Genomic DNA, 22,805 nt, shown 5'->3' with positions numbered 1-22,805 from the left:
CATCATTTAATCCAAATGTTTCCAGGGGAAATGACAGGCTCACTATTTCAGTCAAACTTGTGCATTTTCCACAGGCCGCCGTGGTGGCTCAATGGTTACGGTGCTCGGCTGCTGACCCGAAAGACGCAGGTTCAGTCCCGGCCGCGGTGGTTGAGTTTCGATGGGGGCGAAATCCTAGAGGCCCGTGTACTGTGCGATGTCAGTGCATGTTAGAGAACCCGAGGTGGTTGAAATTTCCGGAGCCCTTCACTACGGCATCCCTCATAGCCTGAGTCGCTTTGGGACTTTAAACCCCCATAAACCATTTTCCACAGGTTGTGGAGTCCAGGCAGAAAAATAATGTCATTGGGTGCATGATCATCTTGAACAGCCATAAGGTGTCACATGCTGTGGGAATTTAAGGGGAGATGTAAGTCTTAAATCAGAAAATGCAAAATTTTGAGTTTGCAAAAATGGCATATTCGGAATCAATACACACCGAACGTCCTGCCTAAAAAGTTTCAAGGTCTAAATTCAACCTCCAGCTACTAAAATATCTATATATTTCGCGCCTATGAAGCCCAAAAATGGCAATTTCAGAGCGAAATGTGGCAGGACTTCGTGCTTGTCGCTTCCCAAGACCTCATCCCCGATATGGCCGCCATTTTGGTTTTGCTTGAAAGCTGGGCCCTTTCCCCACTACCTGGTATTACTCACTACTGTGAAACATTTTTGGTACGTCCACATTCCGCTGTTTTTTGAGGCCTCTACAACGACCTCCGAATGTCTGGTGTGCGCACTATAAATGTGGTTTTCTCAGCTTCATGCTTTTTGCCAACATGGCTACCTTACGAAGTTTTTATTATGTTTTTATGGTGAAATTTCAATTAATCTTGTGCCATTGAATTCAGAAAGAACTATACTGTCAAGCTATGCTGTTTTTGCTTGGCTGAGTCAAACATTTCGGATTTTTTGAACCATAATGTCACCTAATCATACTTCACAATTATGGTGCTTAGACAAAATTTAACATTTTTATGTGATGATGTACTTCAATAACAATATAGTTAGCATAGCTCTAGATGGCAGGTCTTAGGCTACAGCCAAATTGCAATCGAAACCAAAAAATGTAGAAAGAAAGTGTCTTAACGACCTGCAAGAATCTAATTAGGCTTCATTTATTTTTATGTAATATGGAAACTAATTAAGATATACTGAAATTAACTATATTTTTGAAAACAGGAAGAAGAAACACATATACGCACCTAATATGATTACGATATCTTTAATAATAAAAGTTTATTTTTCAAGACCTGCGTCTCCCCTAAAGCAAAGCCTTTTTTCAGTGTCCTTTTTAGTACATCCAAAATTTAAACAGCACGACTTGCAGATGGGGTGAGAGCGAATTGATTTTTATATGAAGGAGTTACTTCTCAAAGCCTTGGTGAGATGCAGGAAGTAAAACAAAGTCCAGGAGGTTGCCATTCATGGCACTTCAGATTTGTCGCAATGAAATACACCTGTGTTCGCTTTGGTTGTATAGCGAAGTACTTTTCGGGCATGGACTTAGCCTGCGTGAACAGGCACACTAGCTTTGGTAGTGTTGACTGCTATGTATGAAATGGAGCATAGGTATTTTGTGTGTGTGTTTGCATGAGTGTGTGTGTGCAGTGATGTAAGTATTGCTTGAGCTGTCTGAAATATCAGACAGCAGGGGAAGGGCAGATAAATGTGTCTAGTTGAGGCTGTGAAGTGAGGTCAGGGCCTACAAAACATGGTCTGTGGTTTGGGTCAGTTCAAAAGACACGTGCTATATGCTTTCATGTGCTCAGGTACATGGTGCTGCAGCACACCATACACCTGCAGACTGACCGGTTGTATGGGCCATCATTTGTGTAATTTCTTATGAAAACTGGAGAGTAGTCATGTTTTTTTTATTGTGTTTGAGTGAAGTTTGCCAGAAGAGGACATCTTCGCCAGGTTCCTTGGTTCTTTTCCAGCTTTGCTAACATTTGTTGGGTGGCAAAATATGCTTTTATTGCTGATTAATTTGTAGTTATAGTTAAAATATTTTTTCTGTCCACCTTGATTCGAATTCATGACAGTGGTGAATCAGAAAAGTGCATCACAGGACAAAATGATGTGAACAGTGTGCTTTAGCAGCAGCAAATATGGAATCCAGCCAGGCGTTCCAGGCATGCGTAATGATTGCATTGTGGTAGCTTTAGAATGGGTCTCGATCATGGTCCCAACAATGAAGTCCCTGTTAAGATATGCTAACTACAGTTTGGCAAACTCAGCCAGCTGGCTGAGCCGAGCGGTGTGCAATACCTCGACAGCCAAAACTGATGATGATGATGATGATTGCTGAACTGGCTGCTTGTGGGTCACCAATTGGGGGTTTGCTTTCAATCTCGACATTAAGTTTCCATGTCTCCTGTGTTGTAAAATTGCAGTATCATTTGCAAAACAAAATTATCTTTGTCTCTGAGCAGCGTGCATCACGAGGCATCACTAGGCTGCTTTAAACAAAATTTTTAGTCACACATTTGCAAAAGATGTAGTTGGCTAAGTGAAGTAATCAGCTCTGCAGAAAATATACATAAAAGTTAAAAAAGTAAACTAACAGATGAGAGAAAACATGATTATGGCTGCAGTGGTAGGAAATGTTGTTATGATGCTTTTGAGGGCCAAAGTCTCTTTACTTTTGTAGCAAATATTCATTATGTTACTGTGGCTGCTAAGTTGGTGATAGCAGTTTTTTGTCTCACTTTGAGTGCACCCCTTAACAGTACTGGCAACAGTAAAGAAAAAAGTGAAAGGAGGCACAATAAAGTGCTGTAATGGAGGGCTGCAGAATAATTTTGACTACCTGCAGCTCTTTATGTGCACTGACACCACACAACACATGGCATTTTTCCCCTCTATCAAAAAGTGGCCGTTGCAGCCGGGATTTGATCCTACTGCCTTGAGCTCAGCAGCTGAGGCATTCGTAATATAAACTCAAATAACCTTGAAACATGCAGTATGTTTTTCTTGTAAAACACATGCACAGAACACCAAACCACTTCAGCTTGCCTTGTTGTGGTGAACATCACACCATAGTGGTGAATTGGTGTTACATTCACTGGAAAACCGCATCTCAGTGTAAATGCCACAATATCAAATTCCTGCCACAGTTTATATGTCAAAGCAGTCAACCTTTTTTAAATTGATAGACACTGCAGCCTGCGTGTTCTTTATCTTGTGCTGTTGTTGCTTTGAGCATGATGTTTATTGTGTATCATTTTCTTAGTTTATAGTTTCTGTCATTGTTTATTATCTGCTTTATTTGTGCTTTTTCACTTTATATTTATTAGTTTTATCATTTGAGTGTTCTTATTTCAATTTCAAAGGAGATAACTTCTTTGGGATACCTGTTTCTCTGATATATTGCACTTTTTCTTTTCTTGCTAATAATGAGAACAGGTAATTATGGTCTTGCTGATAACATTCTTAAATTCCTATGCCTCAGATTAAAGAAAGCCTTGTAAACAAGTCTAGCACTGAGACAATGGTCCGTTATGAGATTAAACGCAATTACCAGAGGTTGTTTTCTTTCGGAATTGCGGAGAATTGAGCAGATAACACGAAACATCATCTGTAGTTTGTGAACACTACTGAACAGCCTTTTGCAAGGCACCGCTTCACTTGCAAGAAAAGCGCAGGAGCCAGATGGAAACAGTCAGTGCTGCACCTGTGTAATTGTCATTGCAAATCAAAAAAGGAGCCAGACTAGCTCTGAAATGTTGAGTAACACAACCCTCCGACAAAACCTCAGTGCACATCCGAAAATCACAGCTCAGTGTAAGTTTCAATGGAGGCAAAATGCAAAAGGCGGCATATGCTGCGCGATATGTTACTGCATTTTGAAGAATCCAAGTTGGTCAAAATTGCAACGGAGCCCTCCACTATGGCTCATTTGCCTCTCCCCTCGTCCTCTTCCTCCTTCGTCACTTCCCTCATGGTGCTGTTGAGGTGTCCACCGAGAAGTGACTCAGCTCCTGTGGCCGTGTGCACGGGGGGGAATAAAGCTGGCTATGAACGGGGAAAGAAGGCAGCACAGGTCGCTGCAGAAGGAAAGACAGTAAAAGTGCAGTGAAGGGAAGGAAAGGGTGAACATTCGCAGCACGGCAGCGCGGGCGCGCGGCACTGCATGAGCGGTACCGCCGCATCTCGACCGTGTCGCGTGCGTTTCCTAACTGTTGGTTTTTAAACGACGCTCAGGCTGCGGAAAATGATGCCATGTTCACGCAAAACTTTTTTTCCATGAAATCAAACTCACGTTATATTCGTAGCCGCACTGTGTGCAACTGCGGTACTTCGGATCCACAAGACATAAACAAAATTGGAACTTGATAAAATGAAATGTGACAACTGAAAATAAAAAAAAAATTGCATAAAGGAACAATAAGAGCAGGATGGAAGGTGTTTTGAGTGTTTATTGTATAAACCAACTCTGTGTTTAGCAAGTAGCCAATTAATTACCACAGCCACCAACTGATATAGTTGAGATTTTTGCTGGTCCGAGTCTCTTGACTATAGAGGGGTTTTGCTGTACTTCTGCAAGTCACATATCAGACATTTACTACTGTGCCTCTCTCTGACTGATCACATTGTTAGCACACAGTGTTATTACGGTCTGAAAAGTACATTTTGGCATCTGTTTCTCGAGCACACGTGTATGATATCTGTTTGTCTCTATAGCAAAGCATATCCCAAAAAGTAGCTGTCCAGAAAGCTCCTCATCATAGCCTCATAAAGCCTTATGGTCTCACATATGTGTTATTTTTCTTTGTTTTCAATGCGGGAGAAAAATGCTATGCATTTTTGAAATGAAGAAAATGAGAGCACCAGAAACAGTTAACAAGGGTGGTGGAAACAAGCACTCTGCAGCTGGAAGGCTGTTGAAACAGGTTGGCTGCTTTCTGCTCACCAAGGCCTCAGAACAGAGGAATGTATAATTTCTGGAAGGGACCGACAACAGAGGTGGAAATGAAAAGATTGTGCCTCATGTTGTAAGAATTGAGCACTGCAATATCGAAGAAATGAGGATATATTTTAATTTGGCATTCAAAATCATATAAAAAAAACTGAAGTGCCATCTTGCAATGAAACCCTGCCATTATTAGTGTATCCCACCACATGACCACATCTCGGTAAAATATCGCTTAAGTGCATCGTTTTTTTCTTTCACGAGCATTCATCAGGTTTTATTCTAGTTTACGTTAGGTTGTATTAACGTGGCTAGTGTCCTCCTTTGGCAATGTCAGGACAACATATGTGCAGAAACATTGCTCCAATATCTTCTGCAGTGTTGTGTTCAGATTTGACATATGTATAACATTGCTGCAATAATTGCCACATTGTTCCATAACGTAAATATAACATGAATGTAACATTCTTGAAAAGTTCAGCAACCCAGCACAAGCATGCAGGCCTACCAGTTGGTAAGCTTCACAACATATCACCGTGTTTTGCAATGACCAACAACAACAGCGAGCGATACTTGAGCTCCGTAATACAGTACAACATGGAACTCATACACTTAGCTACGAATGCGTGGAGCCGAACTTATATATAGCTGTCACTGAAGGGTGTCCCATGGGTGTAAGTGATGAATGGGCAAAGCTTTGTGACAGCATAATGGGTCTGTGCATGCAATCTATTGCAGGCGCAACATAAGAGGGTTAGCTGCAAAGTATTGCTAATTGAAAACCATGCTTACTGCAACAACAGTCGGAAAAGTCCCGCAACCCTGTGCTTGAAATTTATTTGGAATGTTGTTTTGTTATGATTCAAACATTATAAAGACGTTCACAAGGCTATGCTAAAACAATGTTTATTTGGAACATTAAACATCAGAAGCATTTAGCATTGAAATACATAATATGGTGTGTGTGTATGACTCAACCTTGCTTTGTGGTGTTGTTCCAATGATGGCAGATGGTATATTATCCTAACCAACTTCTGGCATGTGGCTACATTGTTAGCAGATAATGTGTTATCTTGACCAACTTATGGGCACGTTGCGGTAACTTTAGAGTATGTTGCACAACGCTGTAAAACATTGGTGGCATTGCCGTAATGTTCTGGCGACATTTTGTGCTACTATAGGGAGGCAGTCAAGCAAAAGTTGGTAACAGTTTTAGCTTGTTAAAATGCTTACAATGTATGCAGTGATGGGCTCTTTTGAGGGCTGCCAACTACTTCAGCCCTACGTCCAGAAGTCCAAAACATTGCCTGAATAGTTTCAAATGTCTGTTCATAATGTTGTCTAAATGTTGCTAATGCCACCTTTACTGATCACCAGGTAACGTTACACACTAACGTTAGTACAACATTTGGGTTACATTAATATGACTTTATCCTGATGTTGGATTGACAAGAAGTGCACAAAATAACATTGCTGCTTAATTTGTGTCCGCAGCTGGGCAAAACACGCACATTCTGTGCAAAAAAATAATGGCTGTCTGCATACTGTGCAACGATGAAGCGCAAATAAACTTTCAAAGCAATTGATTGCAAGGTGCTGTTTTTTTTAACACTGGATTAACAAACATAATTAACACAGCAAGCATGGCTGCAGCTAGCAATCAAGTCAAACGATCAGTCCATACACGAAACATTGCGCCACAGAAACATTAGAGACTTATACCAAAGCTGAGACGTATATGTATTGACGTAGATGTATACGGTTTGCTAGACATCGGCTGTGGATGCGCAGTGGCAGGGCGCGGCCAGGCGGGGCCATTGCGTGTGCCCAGCCAGCATCCAGTAAACTACATCTTCAAGTATGTCTCCGCTATGCTAAAAGTCTCTATTACAAACCAAAAAGTGCCATCGCACTGCGCACGACTCTCAGCAGCTTATATATCTCCATAGAGGCCCTTGTTTTAGAGCTAGCGACGCTCACCAGTCGAGTGAAGTTATTTTGTGCAAATTTGAACTTGTATAATGGTAAAAATTATAAACACAAGTGAGCACGACCATACTGCTAATACGTTTTATTAAAGAAAGCCATATTAGTTCATGCTGCCATCTTTGTGCGGACATTTATGCAAATGCATGCATTCAGTAAAAACGCACATGCTAATTCTCAAGAAGGCGCCTTTCCGAGCCGTATTCATATGTTGCTTTAGTATCCTTCAGTTACATTGCGTCCACAGGGTTCATGAGAAGCAGTAGGATTCAGTAAACTACATTATAGCCTTGTCAGTACTATAAGTTAATGTTCACAATAGTTGTCTAAACATTTCAGAAATATTGGTGAGATGTTCGTACCCAACGTTGGTGCTAGGCATGCCCATAAATGTTATTGTGATGCAATTCTGAAACAGGATAACGCATTTCAGGCAACGTTACAGAAACATCACATTTTGTTGCTCTTCGTTGTGTGGCAGTTGTCACAGGCAATGTTGAGGCAACATTGTGCATTACTTGAGATGTGTTTCCAGAATAAATGGGCTCAGCTGCATGTGTATAAAACATATGGTTTTGAAATTCTTTTTGTCAGTCACTGGTGTGCATTCCTCAGTGACAGTGATGGAGAATGAGTCTTCCCTATTCAGCATAAAAGTAAACGTAAGCAAAGGCTTTCTATCAATATTTCAACATTTCTCAAAGTAGCTGTTTGTTGCCCAGGTTGAATTTATATAGGGTGTGTTAGCTGTTGCCGTAAATCTGTTACCTTTAGAGATATTTGTGTTATTCTTCGTTGCTTCCCAATGATGATTTGTTCTTGTACTTTTCTTTATATCCTTATTGATGAACATTTTGCCATTTCGGTTTCTGCTTGTTCAGTGGCACAATGTACAATATTAGTCAAAAGTTCAGAGCCCGTGCCAGGCAAGGAAGCTTATCCCTATTGCTCTTACAAGACCTCACTACTATCAGTAAGGACATGAGAGCAAGAAGGACATGGTTCCTTGCTTGGAGCAACCTCAGTTTTGGCGGTCACTGCCAGTAACAGTGCCACCAGTTGGCAGCGCTCATGCTCCAGCCACAGTCACAGTGGGCTCTGCTCTAATATTTAAACAACGATTATACATAGGGGTACCGCAATTTTGTTCCTGCAAGGCACGTTCCAGCCAGTTCTTGCTGTCTCATGAAAGGTGGTGCAGACCTGCATGTGTGGCTGGTGTGCCTATCCGCAGCAGTTGTGGCTGACTATAGAAATTGCTAAATTCAACATTTTTAAGTGTGCACAGAGTCCATAATTGTGCCATTGACAGGTCTTTTTTTGCTTTATTCATAAAATGCCAAAAACTTCAACCCCTAGTTATGTAACGCCGGTGCATTTGCTCAGTAAGGCTGTCTGCTTTCAGGTTAGAATCTGTGTGGATTTGAAAGGAAGCCTCCCCTAATTATATGAGAAGATCTGTGCATTAGTGCTAATCTGCAATTATCTCAGCAGAGCGTGTGCATCTGTAGCACTTTGCACCAACTGTTGTTGGCATGTGTGTGTGTATGTGTATGCATGCGTGTGTGCACGTGCACACACATGTACCATGCCTTGCTTGTTGTTGATGGCAGACACTTTCAATGCTGGAAATGGCTAGTGAAGAACCAGGCAGTAACTGACAAGTCATCCTTTATTACATTAAATTAGGTTACACTTGTCAACAAGCAATATCCCTTTCTTGCTTAAATGTGGCATATTGAACAGCGTGCTTTGTGTCACTGAATAAACCTCCCTTTTTCACATCTATACTGACACAGAACAATGGTCTAGTACCAAATGCTTGAAAGCAGTACCAATCCAGTGTTGTTGTTACTACTAATCTGAATGTACAGGGGCAACAAAAAGCAGACCACTGACAAATTTACATACTGGACAACAGTGTCATGGGTAGTCACCCAAAAAACATCATATTTACATGGTCAGATGTTACATTCTTATTATGACAAGATTTCTTTGCTGCGAGTAATGAAGCAGCTTGTCCCTAAGCTTATGGGCAGACCATTACAGGAGGTTGTACACTCGAAAACAATGCAGATGACCAACTTGCAGAGCACAGAGGTAAAAATGGAATAGGGGTTTGCATTTTGAAGGCTTTTCTTGTAAGATACTTTGCACAATAGTTGTCATTTAGAATGCACGTGGGCTATGAAACTCTTCGATGTGCATCGGTACACATCTACACATAACGTACAACACAGAAAACTAACCAAACATTGCAGTTTTGGAGAGATGCTGACGCCAGTAAGTGGTTTGAAAGTTGGAACGCGCTTGTCAACTGTGGTCAGTACGTGGTCAAACTCTGAACATCACAAACATTGGGTCAATGGTTGGAGGATACATAGTAGTGAAACTTCGTGGAGTGCACTAATTTGTTTTACTTCTTTGTTCGAGTAGCCAGAGCTGCTTTAGTATACATTAATGAAGTCAACTATATGAGCTGTCAAAGTGTTTGAACTGCCGTTGAAAGAACAACAACACCAGGAAGGGTTGTCTTCGCAACAGGTTTCTGCAACTATTGTGCAGGTTCAAAAAGAAGAGAAAAACGAGCACTAATTCTTGTAGCTAAGCAGATTTCGTGTCTGAATTTGGGAAGAAAATGTGCCATCTAGGTGTGTTACAAATGCGTGGCTATATTCTGCCGCTCTCCAGCTGCACCTTCAAGCTTCAAAAACTACATTTGGAGCACTATAGTACTTTGCAAGGTTCTCACATATAGTGGGATGGCTGATGTGTGCAAATAAAACAATTGTACAGCTATGAAAACAGCTCTGATGACAGTTTTCTTGCCCTGCAGTTCTCTTCCTTTCGTGGTGTAGCATAGGATCGTTCACTTGGCCTTTCGGGAACAGCTTTGCACGAGGTATACACATGTACCAAGAGCTGTGGAGGAGCAAATACCTCCACTGGCAAAAGCAATGCAAAGGATTCTTCATTAGTTCCTTGTCTTAATGTGACGCTACTGTTATGGTACATGTAGTGGACAAAAATTGGCACATTTCCACTACAGCAGGTGGTCCATATGAGATTACATTGGTACGCTGCAGGGGCTGCAAGCTAAGTGTTGCAGACAGTGCTCCTGACAGGTCAGAAATGGCTACAGAGGTTGAATTAACGACTATGCAAATGCTTTAGCTGAGACCACTAAGGGCTAGCACTAAATATGTGGCAGTTTTTTTTTTTAAAACTGTATTAAGGCTGGAGCACTATGAGAACAATAAAAAAAAAGAAATGGTTGGCTGCTCATAAAGCACAATCTTTTCCTTGGAAGAGGATTAAGATGTCGGAGAGGACTCCTCATACTCATACTTGGGAATCACGACTGCAGCTCACGGTAATGGACTAAAATAAACTTCAATAACATGTCCAGCACATTATTTCAGCGTGAAAGAGATTTTGTGGGGCAACTAGATGAGCCATCAGGGCATGCATGGCTGCCTTGAAGCAGACTCGGATAATGCACAAAAGCAAAAATGGAATTGAGAAAACTTCATTACAGAATTTTCACCATGACTCTGCCTCATTTTCTGACCTGGTTTTTTCAGCAGCTGTGTAGCTAAATAACAATTATGATGTAATGACACTGCATTTCTGCCTTATAATGGCTCGAGAGCTGGCTTTTCTAGAGCCTCTGTGGGAAGTCTCTCAGCTAAGAAAGCTATCTTTGAAGTATGAGTCGTCCTGTCCTTTCAGGTTTATCGTAACCTAAGAGGATTGGTGTCATTTTATTACATGGGTTGTTGCAATTTGGTACTGTGTATTACTGTGCCACCATGATAAGATTGTGCTTGGAGTACAAACTCATGAAAACAATTTTCAGGTGTGTCACAGCCTGCTTGTTTTTGCAGTTTTAGCAAATTGGCCAAGTTCATATGATTGGAACATTGATATGGCATTGCTAACTAATTCTTATACTGAGAGACCTGTTCTTTTTTGACTTGCCTGTTGCAAAAGTTTTAACACAAAAGTGGTTGACATCAGATAGTGTAAAGGGCAAGGGTGAAAGACATTTTGTGTATGCTAGTGTTTGGCCCTTATATGTCCTTTCACATTTTTGTCTTTATTTTTTACAGCTATCTACCATCTGGTCCAAATTACCGCTTGAACATGATATGTACCATGCACTTCCAGTATAGAAGATCAGCAAAAGGGAGCTTTTTGTACTATATGGCAACAGGGGCATTAGCAGATATGATACTGTACCACTACAGACACTAGTAAGTCTTTAGCAGTGCAGTGGCTGGATTACTGTGCTCAGAAACTTAGTTCTGGTTCTTGTTTGTCCAGCCTATGATATACTCAGAGCTTTGCGTAAATGAAAAAGAACAGTGCCTGGTCCATTGGTTGTTACATAATTCACCATAAACTGCAAGCACCTCTATGCTTGCAATTTATGGACAGATATATCTGAAAGACAAAAAGCATTATTTATATTGACATTTGTTCTCCTGTTGCAGGGTTGACTAGACCATAGCTCACTGTAAGGTTTGTTGTACACATCCTTCTTAGTCAAGCAGAAAGAACAGCTCAAGGTAACATTGCAATGCAGACTGGAGTTTGCTCATTGCTACTTTTGTGCAATGACAAGAAAATATGGCTTGGTTTGGTGACTCTACCTTCAGAGTTTGCTGGTATGACTTCAGAAGCAGGCTAAAATGAGGAAATCATGGGCATGCTTCATGCCTGTAATTTTTCGGTTACCACCCTATTTTTGATCGTTTTGTGGGCAGTAGTGGTTTCTCCTATGTGTTGCAGCATGCAGATTAATTTTCTGTCCTAAGCATGCAAAACCTAGCCCTGAGCAAATTACTCTGTTTGACAGCTTCTGCCATAACCGCATAGAGCACTGCAGCAACTACCACAGTAGTCCATATTTTTATCGTAGTAGCAAAAAAGTCGAGAAGCTCCTGAGCTAGAGAGCCACATGCCGGTCCCTTAACTTCTTGAAATGAAAAGCTTTTTACAATGTGGGGTGCCAAAACATCAGCAGAACCACTGTATGCAGTGCATGAATGCAAGATCCCAGCTTCTTGCACAAGAAGAGAAAGAAGTCAGGTGAAAGAAACGGGGAGAGGGCGGGACTGCAGAGAGCTGGAGGGAATGGATGTGCTGGAAAGTGGAAGTGCTGCAGGCTAGTGTTTTGACATTAAATGCAACTTCATACATGGAAAAGAGGTGCACTTCACTCATTAACACACGGTCCCTTGTTCCTGGAGACTGTCTCATGTTTCTGTACACGCACAATGAAAAACATGCAAACATACAGCTTGGCACGCTGGCAGCTTGCAAAGTCTCATAAGGATAGGGGAACCTTGTCACTCAGGAAAACTTGTACACCGTATAGCATTGCAGCCTTGTACACAACCGTTATATGAATACCGAGTGCATCTCATACATTCAGGATGTCCATGCATGCCGGTAAAATGTGCTGTGCATATATACATTTCAAGGGGGTCTACATTTCAAAGCTGTGCACTGTAAGCTGCTCAAGACTGTTGAAAGGACCAGTAAATCTGGCTGCTGGTAACACCATATAGCTTAACAATAATGATAGCAGCAAAAAATATTGTAGATATATACTTCAGTTCTTTTCCATCTTTGGTTCCATTGCTACAATCTTGGTGTTCGGGAAGAGCTGACATTTGTCACCAACAGCTGAGAGGCAGCGTCACATGGCAAGCCAGATGCCAAGTGTAGCCACTGCCTCAAGCACAGGTGACAACTATAGTGCTGGTTAAATCATTTGATATGATAGTCTGCCTGAAGCTAAGCAAGCCTTATGCCCAAGCACTGTTTGAAAGTCAGGACAAAACACTTACAAAAAAGACAAACAAGTAAGAGTAATTTCCTGAAAAAAAAAAAAAATAAACACTAATGATTCGTTGCTATGCATATCTCCGACCTATGAAAATATCTTGGGCATCAGCGTGGCACTATAGTAATAGACAGTTTTAAGCAAGGATAGTGTTTTCTGCTCTTTTAGAATAATGTTGGTGTCAACATGAAATGTAAATATATAATGTTTTTATATGTACACCCCAGTCAAAAGTATATGGCCCAAGGGGTTTGCTTGTGAGGCCTGCTGTATGCCTCGTTATGCATCCACAGTGACCGTAATCTCTCGAAAGAAGAATGGCTTCGCGTCCTCAATCCTCTCAAGCTTTGGACTGCTAGATGTATTAGGGAGCCCCGCTAAACAGCTTATAAGCATACCGCTTGGGGTGGTGATGATGGATCTTTATGGCGCAAGGGCATCTGTGGCCAAAGAGCGACATGGCTCAAGGTTTTTTTCTTCTTTTACTCAAGGTGGGGTCAAAGGCCCATTTCCCAAGCATTTCACCCTAAAGAAGCCGAGCACTGGGGAGGAGCAAACCCCTTGGTCTGCATACTTTTGACGGGGGCTGTACATAACATATGCTTTCATATGTGCATATATAATTCACGCCCTTGAAGGAATAGAACTTGGATTACTGAATCAGGAAAATGAAATACTTTACGTTTTCGTTGTTACATGGCAATGAACATAATAGATGCAACAGAAAGTTAGCTTTATAACATTTAACTTTCATTGCAAAGCAAGAGGGCGGCGAAAACATTGCAATAATAACAGCAGGACTATTCAGAGTAAATAATCCAACAAGTTCCACGGTACATGGCTGTTAGAATTTTAGTTTTTTGGAGTGGACATTGTTTTTTTTTTGCAAAAATACCTGTTAGCGCTCTGCATATAGTTCTGCACGATAAAATAGTTATATATGGCTTTATCTTTCATACAAAACTACGTCCCTATCTGAAGGCGCTGCTGTCTTAGGTTAGCTGCATTCAGTGTACAACTACTTTATGAGAAGTCACAAATTGGATATTTCTGTACCTCGTGACATGCTAAGGACAAGCCTAAATTATAAGGCCAAGGTTCCTTTTAACGTTGCACAAAAAAAGTATTTTGCCTCTTAGAGCTATGTACATGGAACTGCGAGCTTCATTTTAGAGAAGGTGTTAAACCACATTTGCAGTTAAATACACAGTACAGATTACAGTAAGAGTCTTTACATTGCTATCTAATCAGTTATCCCTGTCAAGTATATTACCCAATGAATATCTTTATCACATGGTGCCACAGCATAATGTTGCTGTAAATAACTTGCACAGCCATCATCACATGCAACAGGGCACTGCAACAAGGTCACTACAAGTATGTTTCACCCGTGTACATCCCATGCACAAATGCTTATAAAATAAAATGTACAGCTTGCTTGCCTCAGAGCTTCTGTGTACAGAAGCAAAATGTCTTGGCGGTGCAGCTATGCGTGGCGCACTCAGCTGAATAACTGTTAGCCTGTTTTTCACAGGTAGAACACTCAGCTTTAAAAGAAATATGCAGAGACAAGTCTTGGATGACAAACGAGCGCCGAATCAAAATTCTCCTTTAGCAACAGTATTGCACATGAACAAGTGCACCAGTTGTAAAGCAAAAATGCAAGCTCCGTTATCATGCGTAGGGTTTGGGGTGTGGGTTCAATGGAATCTGAAGTGTACATTTCTTCACATCCTTTCATTATCATTGCTGATGCCAATGCAATTAAAAGGCTGGAATGAGAACTATCAAAAATGAGTCACAGCACAAAGCAGGCAAGTTTCAAGTGTCTCTCTAGAGATGCTTAAACCTTGCATTCAGAGTAGCAATACATGACCTGTATAGGATAGATTTAAGACTGTGGGTTCTTAATGGTCTTAATGATCACAGTGTACAAAATGCATACAATGAGAAAAAGAAATGGAAAATTGATGTTCTAGAAGGATAAATAAATGTAACTAACAGCAAGCTGATATTGTTACCATATATTCCTTTGCATGAAGTGTACATATTGGCATAGCGGTGTTAAAAAGCTCCAGCAAGTTTTGTGCCTGTGTACAGTGCAAGCTAGTGTTCAAACAGTCATGCTAGTAAGACTGGCATGGTGTGAGCTAGAATGAGGGCAGACTGGAAGGAATGACTTAAAAGTGCCTGGGTATGTTGTGTAGAAGGAGTGTGTGTGTGTGTTTGTGTGTCTATGTGTGTGTGCATGTCCTGCACAAAAACATATCCCTGTAGGCAGCTAGCAATACTTTACAACTATGAATGCGCACACAAAACTAGACAATGCATTTATCTTTAAAGTGAAAAAGAAAAAGGAACTGAAAGTAAGTTTTGACCATGCAGAAGCTGCATGAAAAAGTAATGCTTGACATAAATGGACCGTGTATGTATGGCATATACTTGTTCACAATGAAGAGTAGCTGCAAGGGCACCTTCTCGCTGTGCAATTGTTGACAGGTGCACACACATCAGAGTGAACATTTGAATTGGCCCTGCTAACGAGAAGATTCTGAAAGAACTAACACACAATTTAATGTGCTGACGTAGTTGTGTCTGCTGTAGACTCTAGTGGAGTGGACTCCAGCGACGAAAGCTCAAGTGTTTTGGAGTCCAAGGTCTGAGGCTCAGTGGGTTTTGACTCCAACAACCTGGACTCAAGGGTTCTAGATTCCAATGGCTTATGTTCCAAGGGCATGGACTCGAGGGACTTGGACTGAAGGGGCTGGAGTTCAGCTAGTTTGGACTCTGAGGGCTTGGTTGCTAGAGGCTTCAGCTGAACTGTCTTTGAATCTGCTGGAGTAGACTCTGTTCGACTGGACTCCAGTGCTTCGTTTCCCGAGCTTGCTCGTTTTCTTCTAGCCTCGGCATCTGAAGTGCAGAAAGACAAAAGTCTGTGACTGCAGAAAGTAGCAAAACAGTGCCAGGGAACATTAAGGAATACAGTGGTTTAATGCCATAGTTAACTTCTTACTTTTAAAACTTAGTTTATAAAACAAGCTGAGTTTAGTGTGTTGTGACCACACTCTGGTTTCTTTTGACCAAAAATACTGGAATATTAAAAATATACATCTTGAACAATGCTTTTCACACCAGGCTATCGGCGCATGTGCAGTTATTATTCTGTTATTGGAGGTAGGCATGGCACTTTATGGCACTTTAAGGCTGGCCGTACTGTTACTTGTGCAAAGAAATGCCAGTTGAGGTTTTTCTGAGACCAAAGGTTAATCAAAAGCAGTGCCTGGCAGGCTGCTGTCCATGTCACTATCCACTTTCTGTCAGAACTAATACGTGCTGCCCAGGTACCCCCACTCATGCAGCATCTTTGCTGCAGATGCCTTTGCTCAACTAAAGATGTAACTGTTGCAAGAAAATTTCAAGGTTATGCATGTTTATTCTTTTACATGTGTGCTTGCTTTTGGGGTTCTAGGGCTTGCGTCTGAAGGGGTAAAAATGGACATGCGAGTAGTTACCTTGTGCTGCCCTCTCTTGCCACATGCTACGGTTTTCTTCCAAGTACTTGAGCCAAGGCCTCTTGAGCTCCTTAGGAGCGAGCTGACCTTTTGGTGACCTTGGTGAAGAAGGTGCACTTCCTACTTTGCCAGATTTGATACCTTCATCAGTGCTGATGGCTGTTATGCTTGTCAAGCTTGTGATGCTTGTGGTGCTCGTGGTGCGCATTGGCCGGACAGTGGACAGTGAGCGTTGCTGCGTTTTTTCGTCACTCAGTTTCTTGCCATCTTCATGTGGTTTGGCATCCTCTTGTTTGCTGTCATCCTGTTGTTTGGCATCATCTTTTGCTTTGCTGTCATCCTGTGCCTTGCCATCATCTTCACTTAGGACCTCTGCACAGCAGTTAAAGGTTTTCATTGCACACACAGAGTAGTGGACCATTGTCTAGCAGCTCATTAACTCATGCATTCTAACTGAAAGCAAGACAATAATAATGCATAATCCACTGTTCATCACGAGCACCTACAATGACATTTAATTCATCCACCTACCATATTCATGTGACAACGCCATACAATATACACATGCAACTACCCTTTCAATGATGAAATCCTGATGCGTATAGCAGAGTCCTCTCGGCTTTGTCAAAAAAACTGAGACCTAACTGTATAGCATTATGTGTAGCATCATATATAGCAGTAATACTAACTGTATAGCATTACCGTAAAAACCCGCGTATAATACGAGGTTTTTTTCCCATAATTAGCGTCCTAAATTTCCGCCTCGTACTATTTGTGGATCCGAAAAAAATTTCGAAGTTGCTCGAACTTTTGGTTTCGTTATTGTGGCGTGGCTACGGCTTGGCTTTGCTACTGGCGCATGGCTACGGCTTGGCTTCATTACTCTCGACAGACGACGTCACGACGTTGTTTCTTTGTTGATCCGTTGGGTGCGCCGGGGGGGTCGCGGTGTACCGTGTGCCTGTTGACAACGCACGTGCTCGCATGTAAGGCACGCTTCGTGAAGTGGATATTGTTTTGGGGAGCGCGATGTCAGTATCTCGAAAACAGTACTCAGCTGCTTTCAAGCAAAAAGTGATTTTAGCTGTGGAGAACATCGGCAACAGTGCAGCCGGGAGGCAGTTTGGTGTCGTTGAAGGAAGCATTCGTGGATGGCGATGACAGAAAGAAGCCCTTTTCACGTGCAGCGGAACGCGACGAAGCTTTCGCGGCCCCTTGATGTTTGTGTAAACAAACTGTTCAAGGACACAGTCAAGCGGTGCTACGCAGAGTGGATGCGCTCAGGTGAGCTTGCAGTGACGACAACCAGGCGGCTGAAACAGGCTTAAGAAGTGCGGCATCTCGAACGCCCTCGATGGCACGGAAAATGAGTACATTTGGGATGATTTGTCGGACAAAGAAATGTCTGAAGAAAGCGCTGCTGAAGAAGAAAGTGATTGAAGTGCGGGATGCGATTTGAATAAATGTCTTCTATGAGCTTGCGCCACTCGTATTATACGCGGGTATAACTTTTTTTTCCGATTTTGAGTCTCTAAAACTTCACCACGTATTATATTCGGGTTCGTATTATACGCAGATTTTTACGGTACTGTGCATTTTTGGTATAAATTTTTTTGCTAAGCAGTGAAACAGTATGTACTGTAACTAAAGTAATGCTGTGTTTCAGCCATGTAAATTGGACTGGAATTGCAACATTCCAAACAACATTCTACAAAAAATTGAAACTTGTGCAAATGCTGTGTTTTGAGGTCCATGGTCAAGTTATGCTACATCAATTTCAGTGTTTGTTAGGGGACTGCACACCACACTCAAGACTACCTGACTGTCACACATCCTGATGTGAAGGACCTTCAGCTTTGCTTGCTGTCTATAGACACTTCCCTGTAGCGAATTGACCTGGTAGCCCTTCCTTTCCCTCTAGAAAAAAATTACAGCTCTATATATATGATTAACCTAATTACATGTAAACCTCCAGATTGGAAGCAGAATAAGAGATTAATGTCATTTTTATTTGTAATCCACTAATAACAGGACAAAGGGAATTCTATTTCCTTGTAATTTTAAAGGCAGCATGAGTGATCAGTCTTGCTTTTGATGTAAGCATATATTTTTGCAGAGCACGAAGTGCTGTTTTGAGTCTCTATGGTAGCTCAGTGGCTATGGTGTTCAGCTGCTCAGCCCAAGGTCGTGGGATCAAACCCTGGCCTGTGCTGTGTGATGTCAGTGCATTGTTATAGGATCCCAGATGGCCAGATTGATCCATAGCCCTCGACTATGGTGTCTCTCATAGCCAATGTGCAGCTTTGGAGCAATAAACCTCATATATCTTACCAAACGCTGTTAAATTTCTTCAGAACGCTGATGGTAACAAGCATGCCAGTAGTGAACTCCATTATTCACGTGAGCTGACCTTGTCAAGTACTTTGGACTCAAAGCTGTCTTACCTGTTATCTTGTTCTCACTGCCTTCTTCAGAAATGCTGTCCTCATTTGCTCTTTGTGCAACCTGAAGGAGTATTTTTTCCAAGAGGTCCCCGCACACATCCATAGTTGGATTCAAGATGAAGTCAATAAAACCTGAGGAAGAAAGTAAGCGTGCTTAGGATATTCAGTTCTGTACAAGGCCAACTCTTTGTTAATATTAACAAATAGTGAAGAGATGGTGTCTTTGAGACACATTGTGCACAGAGGCCAGCGCTGCTCTGTATCTTCCATGCAATGCTTTGGATCAAACTAGTCAACAATGAAGACAACAAGGAAGAGTAGCAAGTTTTTGCACTGAAGACAATGAAGTGCGTGATGCCATGCATGTTCTTGAATCTTGCCAGAGGTTTCATTCTGTCATAAAACTATTTCCAGTCGTCATTAAGTTTGTGGCAAAACTATCTCCACTTGTTTCTGAACTTGTGGTACACAGCATACATGTAAGGCTGTGATGTGCTACAAACGTGGTGAAAACACTGTGGCAGGCACAATGTGCAGCAACAAACAGTGCAAACATAGTTCAGGCAAGTCATTTAGAGATGTACCTATTTGGGACTCCGCGATGAGCGTTGTGTTCCTGTCGCACAACGGTGAGTAAGGAAGTCCAAGTTCATGTTCTTTGTCACCCTGTGACAAGAAAGCAGGCAGTTCAGGCAGCGCAGTTATCCTCATCACTCCCAATGAGGCCTATGTGTAATGTGCAAAAGTAAGGGCACTGGATGTGTGCGTCATGTTATGGTTTATGGTTTCTCAAACTCGTGCAAAACTAACTGGAAACCTAGACAATGGCATGTGCTTTGAGCCTCAAGGTGGCATAGCGCAATCATTTAGCAACATTATTTGCACAATTTAGTTGTGGTGAGCAATGAATTTCAGCATTGGTCATTTCATAAATCCTTGGAACCCCATTTTAGAAGCCTAAAACTAGCGCATAATTAACATGTAAATTGTTAGAGGCTATTAGCAGCTACTTTTGTATCTTCAAAGCCTAAAGGGACACTGAGGACAAAAAGATGGCCTGTATCGACTGGATACTGCAATCTAGTCACAAAGAGACTGCTTTCATCGAAAACTAAGCTGTATAAGCCTGAAAAGATTAAAAAAACGAGATGTAGGTGTCGCCACCACCGGCCAATTTCACAAGTAAAACATGTGCATTGACACCGAGTTCTGGGTGTGAATCCCAGAGGCTACGCTGCACTGCCATTCACTTCCAAACGATGGCAATCCGTCCTTTTTGGTAAGGATGTCAGGAATTTGAATCGACTGGTGGAAAGATTTTTAGACCCAAATGTCTCGGCAATAAATGCGTCTTTTGCTGCCGGACAAATGTCAGCATAGTCAGAAAGAGCCAGAGAATCAATTTTTACTGAGAGCAATAGTTGGATGCGGTTGTCCTCAGTGTCCCTTCAATGATTCTCATATCCAGCTTTTTACATCGTGGCTTTCTGTCATTTCACTGTTATTGATTTCTGTCATGTCTCGAGCTTTTGTTAATGTTCTGCCTAAATAACCATGAAATTCATTATGTAACAAGTGCAACACATAATGAATAAAAAGTTGAAAACAATAGCATAATCTGCATGGCCATAATGCATGGTTGGCTTTGAAATGGTCCAAATATTCATGACTTGCGGTGGAGGTAGTGTTTGAGCCACAGTTGCGCCTTTTTCACGGTCAAGACAATCATAATGCCAGTATCTTTTCCTTCAGATTTGCAGTGCAGATTTCCAGGTTTGTTTATTATGAGCACACTCAGACATGTGGTACTGTGCTGCAAAATTTGTATCCTGTGAGGACAGTGTATCAGTACAATTCATATGCTCATTAATGTCCTGTGGCATACCAAGATGTCGCTGTTGAAGTTATTTATCCCTAGCTGATGCAGAAATGCAAACCCTTCATTAGAATATAGCAAGGTGCTGTGCTTCGATTTTCTGTACTACACAGCAGAAGGGATTGCAAAAGCCAAAGTAGAAAGAATTCTGCCACTTGCCTGTTGAAAAAATTCCTCCATGAGAAGGTAAGTCCACCTGTGGTGCAGTCTCCATTCTTTGCTTGGGTGACTGATGTCACAACAGTGCAGGATTAAGCTCAGTGCTTTGGCCTTGTCAAGGCTGCATCAGAAGTAAGTTTTGAGTGCATTGCGGACCATTGCAACATAATTACACAGAATTTTTTCATCAGTCATGCTATTTTAAGTTATACAATTTTCAGAATGTGGAAAATTGTTTTTGCCGCCATGAAAGTGGTACACAGCGAACACATTTTGCCTAACTGTATGGAGTTTAGCTTCCAGCCTTCTGTATTACTGTTCAGTGTTATATTGTGTCCCTTGTCCTATTATTTAACATCAATTGTAACAGTTTTGTTGGTGTAATTTAGGACAGTGAGAGACATTAATGGTTCTAAAACACACCGAAAATAACAGACATAATTTTGCTAAATTTCAGTTGCTACTAAACTATCATTCAAACCCATGATGATTTTAAGTGGGCAATTTCTCCTACCTTTCACAATTATATACATGGTGGTTATACATTGTGGTTTCTGCATAGTGCCTTAAAAATTAAACCAGATCAAATTCAGCAAAATATTAGTAAACAGCAAGAGTAGCATAAATAGAATGATAAGCACTCAAAATTGTGCCAAGTTTTATACATGCCTCATGCGGCCAGTACAGCATGCTTCTACCTGAAATCATGGTGACTGAGGGCTGTCTTCATAGTCTTTACTTGTTGGAAGTGAGAAGTCATGTCTGTTGCCAAGACCATTTCAATTACCAACAGGCGGAACTCTCTGAAAAAGCAGCAAAGCACAAGGATCAGTAATCTAACCAAATGCCAACTAGTAGCGGTATCAGGTCCGCTTCTAATGTTATATGCTCTACCATATTTTTATCATTCGTAAGAGCCCGCATGGTCATCACAGGCATAAAAATTCATAAATGATCAATATTAGGGAGCAGTATGTGCACAGTTAAGAATTTATCCACCAACCTCAAGCTATACTCGTCATGGGAGATTGTACCAATATTGCCAGTGATGACTCACTGTAGTCCAGCCCGATGCTACCTTGCTCCCACTGCCACAGATGAGTTATGGTCGGCAATTGCATGGGTTGCACCTTTAGCATGTGTTTTAAACCTGACAATAGTCAGTTCAATCCAAAAATTTCCAAAAAATTAGGCGATTTCAGCACCTTTTTTGGAAATTAATGAGCCGGTTAAAGGGTCTAAGCAAATTAATATTTTCTCATATAGGCAAAGCAGTCACATGCATTATTTCATAGATGAAAATAAAAATACACTAATTCTGTACTGAAAAAAAGTCACTTAATTTCTGTCAAATGCAGAATTAAATGGCACATGTGGAGGAGAATTATGTTACCCCCAACATAAATGGTTGCTATTGCTACAATCTCTTATTCGCTCACATTATCAGATGACAATGAATTCCAATATCATTGTTGTGACTGCTGCTTCTCCTGTTAGTACTTGAATACTAGTATTTCTTATAGCTGCACTAAGGCAACTTTATCAAAATTAAGGCAACTCAATCAAAATTAATTGGAAATAGAGGGCCTAAATTTCAGCATAAAACCGTGCCAAACACTGTGGTTGCTCAGGCACTGCTATGCCACCACCTTTTACATGCCATAGCAACAGCCAGAAAATGTGTGTACCCTGTGAAAAACTTTCAGAGCAGATGTCCACGATGCTCTGCAGATTTGCTGAACGATCTTCAAACATTAAAACATTTCATCTGTTTAGTTCCTGATACGGATGAAATATTAGAAGATTAATTAACTTAAATTAACTAATAAAGCTTTTATTTTCTGTTTTAGGGTGCAAGGTTATTGCGTGCAATTGATGGCCGTCAACATAGAAGGTGAGTCATGTTTTAAATTTTCTTAATCGGCAATGTGGTTCAAAATATCGCACGTAAATATATGCATTTGAAAGCTTGTTGGCTTGGCTTTCCTGCATTACCTAATTATAAAATGGCGTCGCTGTG

The 22,805-nt window shown here is 41.3% G+C and overlaps 1 protein-coding gene across 10 annotated transcripts in view; it reads right to left on the bottom strand.

Moving 5' to 3' along the window:
- Nucleotides 1-8,594: 8,594 nt before the first annotated feature.
- The window catches only part of LOC149350220 (dual specificity calcium/calmodulin-dependent 3',5'-cyclic nucleotide phosphodiesterase 1C-like), a 779,369-nt gene continuing 765,158 nt past the window's right edge, over nt 8,595-22,805 (bottom strand). For all 10 annotated transcript variants that reach the window (XM_089579195.1, XM_089579196.1, XM_089579197.1 and 7 more), the window contains 6 exons: nt 21,484-21,588; nt 20,786-20,906; nt 19,335-19,416; nt 18,751-18,882; nt 16,307-16,678; nt 8,595-15,704 (listed from right to left, as the gene is read on the bottom strand). In XM_089579195.1, coding sequence (XP_089435321.1) covers nt 15,367-15,704; nt 16,307-16,678; nt 18,751-18,882; nt 19,335-19,416; nt 20,786-20,906; nt 21,484-21,588 — 1,150 coding nt within the window. In that variant the 3' untranslated portion in view covers nt 8,595-15,366. The remainder of the gene's footprint in view (nt 15,705-16,306; nt 16,679-18,750; nt 18,883-19,334; nt 19,417-20,785; nt 20,907-21,483; nt 21,589-22,805) is intronic.

The sequence above is a fragment of the Amblyomma mixtum genome, chromosome 3, assembly GCF_055824585.1.
Source record: "Amblyomma mixtum isolate Tamu chromosome 3, ASM5582458v1, whole genome shotgun sequence".
NCBI classification, from domain to species: domain Eukaryota; kingdom Metazoa; phylum Arthropoda; class Arachnida; order Ixodida; family Ixodidae; genus Amblyomma; species Amblyomma mixtum.
The sequence above is the reverse complement of the archived record's forward strand: the minus strand, read 5'-3'. Positions and strand labels throughout refer to the sequence as shown.